Consider the following 15,282-nt stretch of genomic DNA (forward strand, 5'->3'; position numbering starts at 1 on the left):
TCAGATACATTTTCTTTTCAGCTACTGCTGCGCTTGTGGCTGGCATGTGGGCAGAGAGCAGGTTTCTATGGAGATAATGATAAGCAAAGATTTAAGTGCTCAGAGTAGGTAATGTCAACACTTTTGATCATGGAAAGCTGGCAATACTGATCATCTAACACTGACAACAACTCTGTGACAAAGAGTCTGAGACTGAAGAAAGGCCTGCAGGTGGGAGAATGTAGGCCCACCCTCCATTGTCGTCCTGCCCTCCCCTCACACCCTGTCCGCTGGGTGTACTCACGTGGCTTCTTCAAACACACGCACTCTCTCACAGCCTTCTGGGGGTTCCCGTTTGAAGACATAGCTATGATTAGGCCGGGGGGAGGCAGCAAAGGCAAGGACTGGAGACGGGCTGCCATCTTCAAGGAAGGCTGGGTGGCCTGGAGAGGAGGCTGTGAACAGAGCAAGGCTGAGTCCAGTGGAGATGAAGGGAAGGCTTCCACTTTTGTGGGTCCAGGACTTGGGTGTAAAGTGGCAAGGCTGGGGATGCATGGTAAGGAAGAGGGTAGTGGGTGTGCTTATCTAGTGTGATTATACTTGACCTTAAAAACCTTTGAGGCAGCTTACACAAATACACAGTGTATCACAGAACAGAAAAACGGAGTTGAATGGATGGAAAGTTAAGATCTCATACCAATTCTATATTCCCAGGAGGTGGACTGGGACCGGAACTCCAAATCTCAGTCCTGAAGGAATTCTAACTGCGTCTCTCTGCCTTCTTCCAAGACTGCATCACCCTCCCTGCCAACATACCACAGCTTCTTCCTGTCCACAGTCTTGAAAATCTATCCTTTCTTCCAAGAAGAGCTCTTCTCTAACTCAGAGAAGCAATTTTTACTCAACCCCACTTGTAGGATAAAATTCCTCTCCAGTTCCACGCAGTGAATGTACTTTGCCTAGGTTGCAAATATTGACTTTATCTGTATTTATCTCAGATTTATTCCTCCTTACTCTATGCTGTATTTACCCATGTGTACTGTTAGATCATGCCCTTGACCAGCCTACCTCATGGGGTTGCTGTGACAATCAAATCAGACAACATAGGCACAGGCCTGTACAATGTAAGGATCATCACTAGGAGGTAGGAATTGTATTTCATTCTCTCAGCGAAGTAGCTAGGGCATTGTGGAAAGTAGAGATTTGGAGCAAAAAAAATTTGGGTTTAGGTCTGGGTCAAACTATGCAACCCTGAGCAAGTGACCACATTCTCTTACTTTGTATCACTCACAACCACTTTGAAACCATTGCTGGGAATAAGTACATTGGACATACGAACGAAGACTCACTGCTTTCCCCTACAGCTTGGCATGGCATTGCTTCTTTGGATCCCAGTGAGGGTTAAATAGAAGTATAAGTGCAGAGACTTTATAAATTATCAGTCAGAACGGGATGTGTGGGACCATTATTATCACTGGTATAATGTGCAGAAGAAAGATAACTCAGAAAGACATTCTAGTAGGCTACTGAGAACGCTGGGCCTGAATTGACTACAGGTGGAAAAGGGAGTGGAGCCACTCGTGTGCCCCAGAGTCAGCGCTGCTGCCTCAGCCTCCACGGCTTACCTTTGTCATTGGGGGTGGATGCCAGCTCCTCAGCGGCACCCCGGTGTTCCTCATGACTGGCTGGGCCACAAGGCTGGGGGGATGCCAAGGACATGGAAGGAGAGCTGGCAAGGTTTCCAGGCTCCAGGAGGAGGAGGGGATGATCACAGCTGCCACTCTGGGGAGGAGCTGGGGCCCGGTGCCCATCAGGAATCTCAAGGATCTGATAGGGAAGGACGGTAAAGACTCTCAACCCCGGGTATTTCAGGCCTGCAGCAGCACAGTGACCCCAAGGGTACTCCCCTTGCTGCTGGCATCCTCTGCCCATAACATACAAGCACAGAACACCGTTTCCTCCAGCTGTTTATTTCCCTGGCCACCCCTCAGTCTAGAAGAAACTCCCTCCTGTTTCTCCCATAGCGCTTTGCTCTTATCCCTAATAGCACCTGCAGTCCAATGTACCATTACATATCATCTGTAGGGCTTGATCAATGTGTTACCCCCACGAGACTATAAGCCTCATGAGGACAGGGACCTTCTGTGCCCTGGGCTCTAGGAACAAAGATGATAATGTATGCTGGAGGGCACAATAGCAGCAAACCACCAGGAGTCTCTAAGTGCTGTAACCATTGCAGAACACATATGCTGATGATCAGCATGTATTACATACCTCCTCACCCCCCTTTAAAAACACTCAATGGTGCTTGAACCTGCAGGTCACCAAATTGTGTGCATGTGTTTGGGTATGTGTAAAATCCTGCATATATGCAAATTAAAATCAACCAGTAGGTAAATCATAAACTGAGAAGTGTACCTATTAGAATTATATTAATACTGGCCAACTAGCATTCCCCAATTGCACTGTCAGTATAAAAATGTGCCTGAGGCTTTGGCAAAGGTAGCACACATTCTGCCTGGGAGTGGAGTAGGGGAGAAGGCTGTGTAGGAGCAGCTGGGCATGAAGGAGGCACACATGTCACCAGGTAGAGATGGAGAAGGGGCAGGGAGCAGCAGGAACTGAGGTGCCCATGCCGGTGCTGAGCACATGGGGAACAGTGAGAACGGACAGACTGGCTGAAGATGACCCCTGCCTGTTCCTCCCAGCTGGCGAGCCTCCTCTCTGCCAATCCTTGCCCCTTCTCTTTCTACTCAGCCCCACAAAACCTGCCCTAGTGACATGGGTAAGGCCATTTGAGACTAATAAACTCCATTTGCATTCCTTTTGCAGGCTGGTGTTTGTATACTGCTATTTGTGTAGCCATAGCCTGTGAGGCCCCAGAGAGCAGGACTCCCAGTTCCCGAGTGAGGCACGGAGCGTGGGTGCACTCAGGGTGCGGCCGCTACTCACCCTCAGCAGCTCCTCTTCTCCCTGCTCCTTCACAAACACCTCCTCCAACTCTTGGTTGAGCCCTTCCAGGCTCCTGTGCAGGCAGGGGCTGAGTCGTAAGACAGGGGACCCTGAGGGGAAGCTGGAAGGGGATGCCTGAGGAGGAGGCAAATGATGAAATCACACACGGCCCCACCAAGCCTAGACAGTCATTCGTTCTGACCAGGGGTAGTGGTTATGTCTACACAACAGAATTGAGTGAATGAAGGGTGATTTGGGGACAGTTACAGATTGCAACAGGTTCATTCAGCACAGTTTTCTCCAGAAGTTTGAGCTCTGCAAAGTCTACAGTGTGCTATAGAGTCACTGCATCAATTGTAAGGGGATGGGGGTGGAAGAAAGGGAGATTCAGAACTGCAAGAAGCCCTTCCAATATCACACAGCAAGGCCAAGTTTGGACTAAAACTTCACAAAGCATGCAATGTGGTAGGGGGTCGGTAGCTGCAAGACCCAGGAAACCTCTGCCCACACATGGGGGCCCGCATGGGGGAGAACAAAGGGGAGAGGGCTGGGGGAGGAAACATACCCTCAGTGCTCCCCGCACGGCGTGGTCCCCTGGGAGTGGGGACCCTCGCTCCTTCTCTTTCCCACCACGGCTCAGCTTTGTCCTCTGCAGTTGTTGCTTCAGCTTGGTAATCTAGCAGCCCAGAGAGAGGAAGGGAGAGGCGGATTAAGGAAAGCCAAAGTGCACTGGGTCTTCCAAGGGAGGGGCTCCTGTCAGAGGCCCATGAAGATATACACAAGGAGGATGGAAGTTAATCTTCCATCTCAAAATAGCTCAGTGGTGTGAAAACTGTGATGATTTGTTCCTCAGATGAGTTGGACACCTCACTTAACTAGACGGACTGGATTCCAAAAACTTCAAAATACACAACATGGAAACCATTTTGTCTTTTACAGATTCCAAAGGCATGGACCACCCCTCTATTAATAGCAATGGAAGATGACGTCACTGAATGCCAAGCGCAGTTCACTCCTCACAGTACATTTACAACTATCTCAAAGGCCCTGAGACCAGGAAGGAAGGGAATATTCTCCCGTTTAAAGTAGACTACACTAGGAACAGGAATAGACACCCAAGAAGGGAATATTGGATTTCATCTTAACTTTTATATCCTGAGACTATTATAGATTATCATCAACAATTTTGAGTATTATCCCATCACATGTGCAATTCTGGATCTTCTTGCCCTTGGTTGGAAAATGCTCAAGGGATGAAAAGCTATTTAAATATGAGCCTAAATTAAATGGAATTCAGAGAGTCGATCTGCTGCCCACAGCCATAAAATTTATGACTACAGCCAAGGAGAAAGTGCTCTCCAATTTGCTAGTGCGGGTCACTCAGACCACGTCTCCCTATCCTTAGCATGAATAACTTGCTTACTCTGACAATTGAAAAAGTTTAAATATTTTTTATTTCCCCCTTTTCTTAAGCTCTCAGTGTATTCACTTCATATTTTCTCATTGTCCTCAGCAACAGAGGGCAGAAGCAACTTCCTCTTGTAAAGGGGTAGAGAGTGAGTCCTAGCGAGTTGACCCTCTCAGGAGCGGCCACACAGCATGTCAGGAGGAGCTGATGGGGTGCCCTGGAATATTCCAGCCTACGGCTTTCTCCCCTTAATCTCAGTGACTTGAGCACTCCTGATGGAGAGGGAGGGCCAGGAAAAAGTGTTTGGAAACATTTCATTATTTTTCCCTTCTTTTAAAAATAAGGCTAGGGCCGGGCATGGTGGCTTATGCCTGTAATCCCAGCACTTTGGGAGGCCAAGGTGGGTGGATCACCTGAGGTCAGGAGTTCGAGACCAGCCTGACCAACATGGTGAAACTCTGTCTCTACTTAAAAAATACAAAAATTAGCTGGGCGTGGTGGCATGTGCCTGTAATCTCAGCTACTTGAAAGTCTAAGGCAGAAGAATCGCTTCAACCCGGGAGGCGGAGGCTGCGATAGGCTGAGATTGCGCCACTGGACTCCAGCCTGGCCAACAGAGTGAGACTCCATCTCAAAAAAAAAAAAAAAAAAAAAAAGCTAGATGAATACTTAAGAAGTAAAGGAGGTTGAGGGCTCCTAATTCCCAGGAGCTCCCTCCTGTCTTCCTCTACTCTGAGCTGCTTATCTGGATCCAACCCCAAAGTAAAACAAGAATGGTGGCTCCAGCCCTGTGCTTGCTGCTGAAAGACACTAGCAGCCTCTGGCCAAGCCCCTTCCTAGCAGGAGGGTCTGGGGTCCTAAGACCTGGCCACCTGGAGGCTGGGAATCAGCTAGAAAGGAGCCATCTCATCAGGAAAAAACCAGGTCAAGACAGGAGAGGTGAGCAGTATGCCTCTATCGTGGAGCAGACATGTTGCATGGTGCTAGATCAGGAAGAAGCCGCTACCCTAGGCAGGGAGTCAAAGTGGGTAGCTACCTCTTTTCGGTGGTCTGTGCTGCCCCAGGATGCTGAGCGCTTGTGTGCACAAGAGCTGGCCCGCTCACCTTCTAGCTCTTGCCATGACAGGGGCGTCTGCAGGGAGAGAAACACAGTGAGACAGAGCAGCTTCGGCAGGCACTGGGGAACAGGCACACTGTTTCCTGGGTAAAGGTAATGGCCCTTTGAGCCCTTCTCTCCTCTGCTCATCAACCTCTGAACACTCAGTTTTCTTCATTCAGGCTTCTCCACCTGCACTGCCTCCTTCCCAGTTCACATCCTCCAGCAAACCTTCCCTGCTGACCTAATAGGGCCAACCTCCTCTTTACTCCTTTCTGAGCTATACATGTATAATATCCCAGTTATTCCAGCTGATTCTCAATGGTGTGGACAAGCATTGCCACTCCTATCCCAACCAGCTCCAAGAGAATATGGGCTCAGGCTCAGGGAATCACTGGCATTCTTTATTCTTTTGCCGTCTACGTGTCTAGCACAGGCCCAGGCTCCTGGGAGCCTAATAAAAACAAGTTAATATACAGGAGTGCATGAAGGGATGATTGATTAGCAAAACAGGAAAAAGGTCAACACAGGTCCCCTGACCAAAGCAGGGGACTCCTGTAGGGTGCAATGCCTCATTTTTCTCCGCATGTGAATAAGTGTTGCTCCCCCGACCACCACACCACCAAATAAGCAGGAAGGAGACAGTTTCAGAAAGGAGAGAGCCACAGTTCTGAATCTAGCCCTGATTCCTGATCCCTCTTAGCCTTATCACTCCTTTTCCTCCTGGAACTGCCCAGCCCCTCAAAAAACGGCTCTTAGTCCACATCTCCTCTCCCCTGCTGCACGGAAGACAGTGTCCAAGATGGAGGCAGGGAGAGCTGCAGGACTACTTCCTGAGCCCCCACCCAAGGGAGGAAGCTGTTGGCTCTAAGCATGAAGCCAAAGAGGCCCAGATCCCTCCCCACAACTAGTATCCCTACTTCCATTCCAAGGGAGGGGCCCAAGGGGGAATGCTCCAGTGGAACCAGTTCCTCTCTAACTTCTGTGCACAAGCACAAGCTGCCAAAAACATGAGGGCCTGGGAACCATCTCCTCCAAGAGATCTGCTGACCTCCCCTGAGGGGTTGTTGCAAACAGAAAAGGGGGAGGTTAGGGGAAAAGAAACCCAACTACTCACCACCCAACAGCTGCTAAGAGGAGCTCGGCGGGGGAGTCTGAGCAAGCTTGTGAGAGCAGACGGCCGCGTGTGACAGCTGCAGTGGAGAGAAGCCACTGGGGATTGGGGCTCCCGGGCTCTTCCTTCTCCCAGCTGCTCACAGATCAGCACCTTTACTGGGCCATGCGACATAGCCAGGGAAAGACAACTGCCCTAACTTTCTTGTTCTGATGAGCATCACGAGTAAGTAGGTAACACAAGAATCTACAAATGCTAAATAAAGCATCCAGAGATCCATTTCCCCACAATTCCCTTCTTTAGGAAAAGGGCGGATAGCACATCCTTCAGGCCCTTATCTTCAGCACAAACTCTAAAGCCCTCAAGATGAAGCTGGTCCTATCAGTATACGGAAAGCTACTTTCAAATGCCTGTGTCTCTCTAAACCAGGGTGCTACCAGACAAACCCTCAGATAAGGCTGGTGCATGCAAGGAAAAGTGAGGAGGAAGCCCATCTCTCCCAGCCACCTCCACCCAGCAGACACACAAAGGAGCCTCCCCTCAAGGCTCCATGACCAACTCTAAAGATGACTACCTCTGCTAATCAAAGCTGAGCCCCACACCCCAATGCAAGCCTGTTGTCCCTGGAAGGTGGCAGAGGCTATAGAGGAGGGATGACAAAAGCTAAAGGAACCATTCCGCCCATTTCCTCACCTCAGGGAAGATACTGTACTCACAGGTGGGTGGTAACAGGAAAAAAAGCCACATTCAGGCTGCCACTGGTACTACTAACAGATCTTGCAAACTTATCAAGTACCTTCTTTCTTCTGGGATACGTGAGAGGGTGGAAAGGGAAATGTAGGCTAGCATAGGACTTTAAAAGGATGTGGGGCTGGGCGCGGTGGCTCACGCCTGTAATCCCAACACTTTGGGAGACTGGGGTGGCTGGATCACTTGAGGTCAAGAATTCGAGACCAGCCTGGCCAACATGGTGAAACCCTGTCTCTACTAAAAAAACAAAAATTAGCTGGGTGCCTGTAATCCCAGCTATTTAGGTAGCTGAGGCACAAGAACTGCTTGAACTCAGGAGGTAGAGGTTGCAGTGAGCCAAGATCGTGCCATGCACTCCAGCCTGGGTGACAGAGTGAGACTCTCTCAAAAATAAAAAATAAAGCAAAGCAGTAAAAATCACAGCAGCTAGGATCATCTCCTCTCTCAATCCGGGTTACCCCACCTCTCTCCACTCAGCAACCTCTTCCACCAACCGCTGCCCTCTCTGTGTAAACCATACTACTAAGGCCATTGCTTTGTGTCAGCACCCAACCCCTGGCCATAGTATTCACCATCTGACCCTTCATCCCATGGGCTCTCCATCCTTGGCTCTCTGTCCTTCTAAGCAAACCCATCTCCCTCTCCTTTTTCTTACCTTACCCCCAACCTCCAAGCCTGGCCGCCCTATCTTAGATGGCCTGTCTGGCCAATTATTCCCATTCTTCTTGACAGGGAGCCTTTCTTAACTTGTCTGCCTCAGGCTGACTGCTCCTCTGCCCTGTGTCTGCTCTTTGCAGATGGGCTCTGAGTGTACATCATTCGTGCAATCAACAAACAGTGAATGAATGTACACTGTGTGCAGCACTGGGCATACAACCATGTAGAAAACAACACAAACACTTGCCCCTTCTGAGTTTATGTTCTCATTGGGGAGAAAGTTTAAACAGTGATAAGGGCCAAGGAGAAAAATACAGCAAAGAAAAGGGATAGGAATATTGGGTAGGGGATACAGCTGGAAATGTCAGGAAGGACCCCGATAAGAAAGTAACATCTGAATAAAACCATGAAGGAGACGAAGGAGTGACCCATGTGGATATCCGAAGTAAGAGTAATCCAGACACAGAGAACACCCAGTGCAAAGGCGCTGTCGCAGCAATGAGCCTGGCATGTTCGAGAATAATAAGGAGGCCAGTGTGGCTGGAGCTGAGTGTGTCAGGAGATGCAGTGACAGGTTAAAAAATGTCCCCTCTAGGGCGTGGTGGCTCACACCTGTAATCCCAGCACTTTGGGAGGCTGAGACAGGCAGATCACCTGAGATCCGGAGTTCAAGACCAGCTTGACAAATATGGAGAAATCCAGTCTTAAAAAAAAAAGGCCTCTCAAAGATGAGGAACCTATAAATGTTACCATGTATAGTAAAGTTTTTACAGATGTATTAAGGATCTTGAGATTATCCCAGATTATAATGATAAATACCATTACAAATGTCCTTAAATAAGAAAGAGGCAGGCCAGGCGTAGTGGCTCACGCCTGTAATCCCAGCACTTTGGGAGGCTGAGGCAGGTGGATCAGGAGGTCAGGAGTTCAAGACCGACCCGGCCAACATGGTGAAACCCTGTCTCTACTAAAAATACAAAATTTAGCTGGGTATGGTGGTGTGTTCCTGTAATAACAGCTACAAGCCAGGTGGAGGCAGGAGAATTGCTTGAACCTGGACCCAGGAGGCAGAGGTTGGAGTGAGCAGAGTTCATGCCACTGAACTCTAGCCTGGACTACACAGCAAGACTCCATCTCGAAAGAAAGAAAGAGAAAGAGAGAGAGAGAGAGAAAGAAAGAGAGAGAGAGAGAGAGAAAAAGAAAGAAAAACAAAGAAAGAGAAAGAAAGAAAGAAAGAAACGAAATGAAACAAAGAAAAGAAAAGAAAAGAAAAGTGATGGGGAGATTAGATGTATGCACACCGGAGGATAAAGTGATATGGCCACAGAAGCAGAGACTTGAGTGATGTGGCTGTAACCCAAGGAGTGCCCAGCAGCCACCAGAAACTAGAAATGCAAGGAACAGACTCTCCCAGGAGGCTCCTGGGAGAGCATGGTCCTGCCAACACCTTGAACTCAGTCCAGTGAAACAGAATTTGGACTTCTGGTCTCCAGAACTGTGAAAGAATAAATTTCTGTGGTTTTTTTTTTTTTTTTGGCAGAGTCTCGCAGTGTCGCCAGGTGCCAGGCTGGAGTGCAGTGGAGCGATCTTGGCTCACTGCAACCTCCGCCTCCCGGGTTCAAGCAATTCCCCTGCCTCAGCCTCCTGAGTAGCTGGGATTACAGACATGCGCCATCATGCCCAGCTAATTTTTGTATTTTTTAGTAGAGATGGGGTTTCACAATGTCAGCAAGGATGGTCTCGATCTCTTGACCTCGTGATCCGCCCACCTCGGCCTCCCAAAGTATTGGGATTATGGGCGTGAGCCACTGTGACTGGCCACATTTCTGTGGTTTTAAGCCACTAAATTTGAGGTAATTTGTTAAAGCAGCCTCTGAAACCTCATGCAGCAGGTTATCCTGTATTTGAAGTTGTTGACTTGCTGACATCACATTTTTTTTTTGAGATAAAATTTTGCTCTTGTTGCCCAGGCTGGAGTGCAATGGCATGATCTCGGCTCACTACAACCTCTGCCTCCTGGTTCAAGAGATTCTCCTGCCTCACCCTCGCAAGTAGCTGGGATTACAGGCACGTGCCATCATGCCTGGCTAATTTTGTATTTGTAGTAGAGATGGGGTTTCTCCACGCTGGTCAGGCTGGTCTGAACTCCTGATCTAAGGTGATCCTCTCACCTCAGCCTCCTGAAGTGCTGGGATTACAGGCATTAGCCACTGTGCCTGCCCATCAGTGCATATTCTCAAGGCAGGAATGTACATAGGTATGGGCTGTAGCACCTCCTAAACTGGGAGTGCCCAGAGTGAGGACCATGTCCCCAGTTTCCAGTGCCCTAAGTTGGATAGGACTCCTCTTCTGAGTCTCATCATGGAACACAGAAAAGTCACAGCTAAGAAAAGCTCCCCTTCAAAACGCTAACCTGGTCAGGCATGGTGGCTCGAGTCTGTAATCCCAGCACCTTGGGAGGCCAAGGCAGGAGGATTGCTTGAGACCAAAAGTTCAAAACCAGCCTGGTCAACATAGCGAGACCCTATCTCTATAAAAGAAAAAATTTTAAATTAGCCAGTTATAGTGGTAAGCATCTGTAGTCCCAGCTACTGGGGAGGCTTATGCAGGAGGATCGCTTGCACCCAGAAGTTTGAGGCTGCAATGAGTTATGATTATACCATTGCACTCCCGCCTAGGCAACAGAGTGAGACCCTGTCTCAAAAAGAAAAGCTAACCTCTGGCCACAACAGGGGTCATGCCATGCTGCTTGGCCATTCTAAATGACCCTTTGGAAGCAGGGTAGAGTTTGAGCTCAGCAGATGAAAAGGTCATGTTTGTCACTGGGTGTGGCTCATGCATGTAATCCCAGTACTTTGGGAGGCTAAGAGGCGGATCACCTGAGGTCAGAAGTTCAAGACCAGACTGGTCAACATGGTAAAACCCTGTCTCTACTAAAAATACAAAACAATTGGCCGGGCATGGTGGCACACACCTATAATCCCTTGGGAGGCTGAGGCAGGAGAATTCCTTGAACCTGGGAGGCAGAGGTTGCAGTGAGCCGAGATCGAGCCACTGCACTCCAGCCTGGCTGAAAGAGCGAGACTCTGTGTCAAAAATAAAAAAAGAACAGAAAGTCACGTTTGTCAAGGGGACTCATGCACTGAAACAGCTCTGACACCCTGGCTCAGGGGAAGCAGCTGAGGGAGAAGTAGGACAGCTTCTGACCATGAGTGGCATGGGCCAGCTGTGCAGATGATGCTCAGGTTATGCAAAACTGGATGTGGCTAGACCAAGGAAGCTTTGCCTGGGATTGAGATCCCAGAGCAACATGTGGAAAGACAGCTGGGCATGGGGGTGGGGGACAGTTTCCCACAGAGCCATCTAATATAATGAGATGGAGGGGCGGGATGAAGCTGAAAACACTCCAAACTGGAATCTCTCAGCCTCTAGCCCAAAAGTTTCTACTTAGACTCCAGGACCGCAAGCAGCAAAGTCCTGGCCCTCACTGTATCCAGTGACCTTGGCACCTGAGTAAGCTCCATGTGTGGAGCTGGGCTAGGCCCTGGGAATGTAACCCACTCTCCCTGCATGGGACTGTCAAGCAGCATGGTGCCTGGCCTGGTGCAGACTATGTGTTCAACTGGAATTCTGCAGGGAATCAGTCCCTTAGGTCTTTGGCCAAACAAAAAGGCAGGAAAAGGCTCTGAGGGTGGTCTGCTGCCCAGCACTGAAAACTGGCTGCAAGTGGCCACGGCCACCATCTCTGGCCCTACAGTGACTATGCAACCATCAGATTTTCCATCATGGCCCCATTTTCAAATATTTGGTACTGCTGTCAAACTGCTGAACAACTGGTCCTGATCGCCAATCTGGAAAACAGGCACTGTGCCCAGGCCCCCACACCCACAAAGAAAAACATTTTTTAGAAGGTCTGTGATAGACTGCATTGTGTGTCATTGCTGTTGGGGCACTGGCTTGGGAAGGCAGGGAGGATAGTACATAGGTAGGGGAAAGACACAGAAAGAGAAGTCTTCCCGATGGGCATGCCCACCTTCACCTCTGGCCTTCCTCACATTCCATACAGTTTGTCAAGACTCAAGCTTTTTCTTTTTTTTTTTTCCTAAAGGGTAAGTCGGGGCTAAAGAAAAAAAGGATCCTATCATAGAAGCTTCCCCACCTTACCTGGGGAATGCAGAGAGGATGGGGCTGGGGATGAGTAGAATGGGGGCTGGGTTGGGCAGGGCAGGTACCCAGAGTCCTATCTGTCAGCAAGATGAGACCAACAGGGGAACTTTGCTCAAACAGTCATTCCAGCTGTGATGAGACCACTTCCTCCCTCCAGAAAAAGTACACAAAGACTCAAAGGTTTGCACAGCAAGAAGGGAGAGAGGTAATCTCAGCCACTGGCATGTACTGCCCTCACCCGCCCTGGCCTGGGCCCAGCCACTAGGAGGGGCCAACACAAAGCAACTGGTGGCCAGCTCTAGTTTACCAACTGACCTGGTCATCCCTCTCCCACTGCTCAAAACATGCAGCACCTCCAAAGCACTTCTTCCCCAATTACCATGTTCACATCTCTTCCTTCTAAAAACAACCAATATCCCAAATAAGGTCTATCTACACCCTTCTTATTTCCTTGCCCCAAATATTTGGGTAACCCAACTCTCCACGTCAGACTGTAGATGGCCTAAGGACGATCCTTTGTAACCACCTAAAAGCTTAAAACACAATGAAGGAAGAAGGAAGAAATACTAGGATGAGATTGTTGGCCCTACTGGGCTGTATAAAACAACTGAGAGTTTTTCGCTCCATCTTCTGCCCTGTGAAGCAAGTCTGTAGCAGGCCTGGCTGTCTAGACGGTAGTGTTCCATGCTTGCTGCTTAGATCTGAAGCTGGCTTGCAATGGGCAGGGCCCTGGTCTCCTCTCAGGGATTCAGAGGAAGGAGCTGCTTAGCCTGAACCATAACTGTAGCTGCTGACCTCACTGGAATGCCAGGGCTGCTGTCTGTGGGTGGAGGGAGGCTAGGCAAGTAGGACAGTAGTAGTGAGTGTCAGCCAGTGAGGGAGGATGTAGCAGAATATAAATACTACACTGGTGTGGCTAGAAGAAAATGGGCAGACAGTGAGGGGAGGGGTAGGAACAGCACCCCCCTTCCCCCCACCGAGTTAAGGCAATTGGGAAAAGTTTCTGGCATTAGTTTTTTGTTTTTTTTTTAGATGGAGTCTCGCACTGTTGCCAGGCTGGAATGCAGTGGTGCCATCTCCGCTCACAGCAACCTCCACCTCCCAGGTTCAAGCCATTCTCCTGCCTCAGCTTCCCAAGTAGCTGGGATTACAGGAGTGCACCACCACGCCCAGCTAATTTTTGTGTTTTCAGTAGAGACAGGGTTTCGCCATGTTGGCCAGGATGGTCTCAATCTCCTGACCTCGTGATTCGCCCGCCTTGGTCTCCCAAAGTGCTGGGATTACAGATGTGAGCCACTGTGCCTGGCCCTATTCGTCCATTTTTTAACAGCTGAAAAGCTTTCAAGGACTTTGGTAGATTCTGCCACCTCCCTTCCCTCTGCCCCTCTCTATACACCTTCATATCTTCCCAGTCAAACCTCTCCTTCCTCTCCAGTCCTTTCTGAGTAATATCCCAGTACTCAGTAGGGAAGGAACACCAGTTACTTAGGGAGATGTCAGGCGAGCCTCAGCCCTCCACAGTGTAACTGTAGTGTTAAATAGGGTAGCTTGGACCAGGCCAGGGGGCTCAAGCAGGAATTTGAATGGAGCCCAAAACCTAGAAGCAGAAAATTCCCAGAAGACCAGGAATGAAAGATGGGTAGAATGCATATTTTGGTTTGGAAGCCTAGGTTGATCAGAATTCTCCACGTCCTGACTGTAGCCACAATATTGACAGGTTGCTAAGAGTTCCTCGAGGACTGGAGCCCATCCCAGGGAAAGAGGAAAGCTGCATGGCTTGGCCTTGCCAGACCCGCCGAGGCTCATCGCTGACCTCTGTCTTCCTGTGGCAAGAAGCCCAGACTTGTTATATAAAAGATCTGGCCTGCAGCTGGAGCCTGAGCAAAAACACACGGCCTAAGGCCCATGCCTCTAAACCTGGCCAGGGAACATCTAAGGCCAACCCTGCCTTGAGTTGACAAAGAGAAAGCTATCTGAGGAGTGGGATGGTGACTTCCTAGAAGGCAGAAACAGGAAATGACAGAGGCAGAAATAGGTGGGCTACACAGAAGCCTGTCATCTGACAAAGGGGGATGTAATAATGAGATTACACAGTCAAAGCAATCTCAAGTCCTGTTCCTCCAGGAAGCCCCCCTTGACTACAAACATACTTGGACTAAGCACTCTCATCAAAAGACAAAATTATGTGTGCTCCCGGGCCTGTGAGGAGGAAGCGTAATTTATCCTACTTGCCTTTTCCAAAGGATAAAGGGAATGGCAGTGCCCAGGGCTCCCAGGAAGGAAGCCTACTCTCCCTCCTTCCTGGAGTGTATTCTCCCTTCACAGTCTATTTGTAGATCCAAAGAGGGCCATGATTTTAACTGCAGCAAATTCTTGTTGGTTCAAGGTGGGGTATTCCCATGAGAATTCCCCTTCTCTAAACTTTGCCAGATATTTGGCGCCATCTCATCCCTTGGCTGTCTGTTCACTGGCCCTCATAGAACTGGAATCCAGACTCATAGAGGCCAAATCTTGTCCTCATTTCCTTATTCTTCATTCCAACATGCCAAGAACAGTACTGGGCATTCAAACGTTCACTAACAACATTTGAAAATGGATTGCATTAACAAAATAAATAAAGGAAAGAAACTGACATGATGTGCTCAAAAGAGGTGCCAAGCACTTCCATGTGTCATTTGGCTACCACACAACCTACATGGAGGCAGACCAGGCACTCTCTACCCAGTTCACAAAGAAAGAGCTGACTTGCCCGATGTCACCCAGGATGAGGGCTGACTCTGACCCTCGTGTCCTAGCCTATTTCCGCCTATCTCGAAATAACTCATTTGCTCTGAAGTTGAACGAGAGTGGGTATAAACTGCATCGAAAGGGACATTTGACCCTTAACAACTTAGCTGCTAAGAATGAAGTCCGGAATCAGATTAAGAAATGTCTGCATAGGGGGGCGCAGTGGCTCAAGCCTGTAATCCCAGCACTTTGGGAGGCCGAGGCGGGTGGATCACGAGGTCAACAGATCGAGACCATCCTGGTCAACATGGTGAAACCCCGTCTCTACTAAAAAATACAAAAAAATTAGCTGGGCATGGTGGCGCGTGCCTGTAATCCCAGCGAGTCAGGAGGCTGGGGCAGGAGAATTGCCTGAACCCGGGAGGCGGAGGT

The 15,282-nt window shown here is 49.2% G+C and overlaps 1 protein-coding gene across 2 annotated transcripts in view; it reads right to left on the reverse strand.

Annotated features, from left to right (window-relative positions):
* FAM117A (family with sequence similarity 117 member A) overlaps positions 1-15,282 on the reverse strand; it is a 52,880-nt gene that overhangs the window by 4,488 nt on the left and 33,110 nt on the right. The window contains exons 3-7 of one of the 2 annotated variants that reach the window (XM_032279949.1): positions 5,376-5,471; positions 3,497-3,607; positions 2,932-3,066; positions 1,605-1,806; positions 284-434 (exon numbers count right to left, since the gene is read on the reverse strand). In XM_032279949.1, coding sequence (XP_032135840.1) covers positions 284-434; positions 1,605-1,806; positions 2,932-3,066; positions 3,497-3,607; positions 5,376-5,471 — 695 coding nt within the window. The remainder of the gene's footprint in view (positions 1-283; positions 435-1,604; positions 1,807-2,931; positions 3,067-3,496; positions 3,608-5,375; positions 5,472-15,282) is intronic. The other variant, XM_032279951.1, reaches the window with a different exon arrangement.

Source organism: Sapajus apella, unplaced genomic scaffold (genome assembly GCF_009761245.1).
Source record: "Sapajus apella isolate SASKATOON/1434 unplaced genomic scaffold, GSC_monkey_1.0 scaffold12, whole genome shotgun sequence".
Classification (NCBI taxonomy): domain Eukaryota; kingdom Metazoa; phylum Chordata; class Mammalia; order Primates; family Cebidae; genus Sapajus; species Sapajus apella.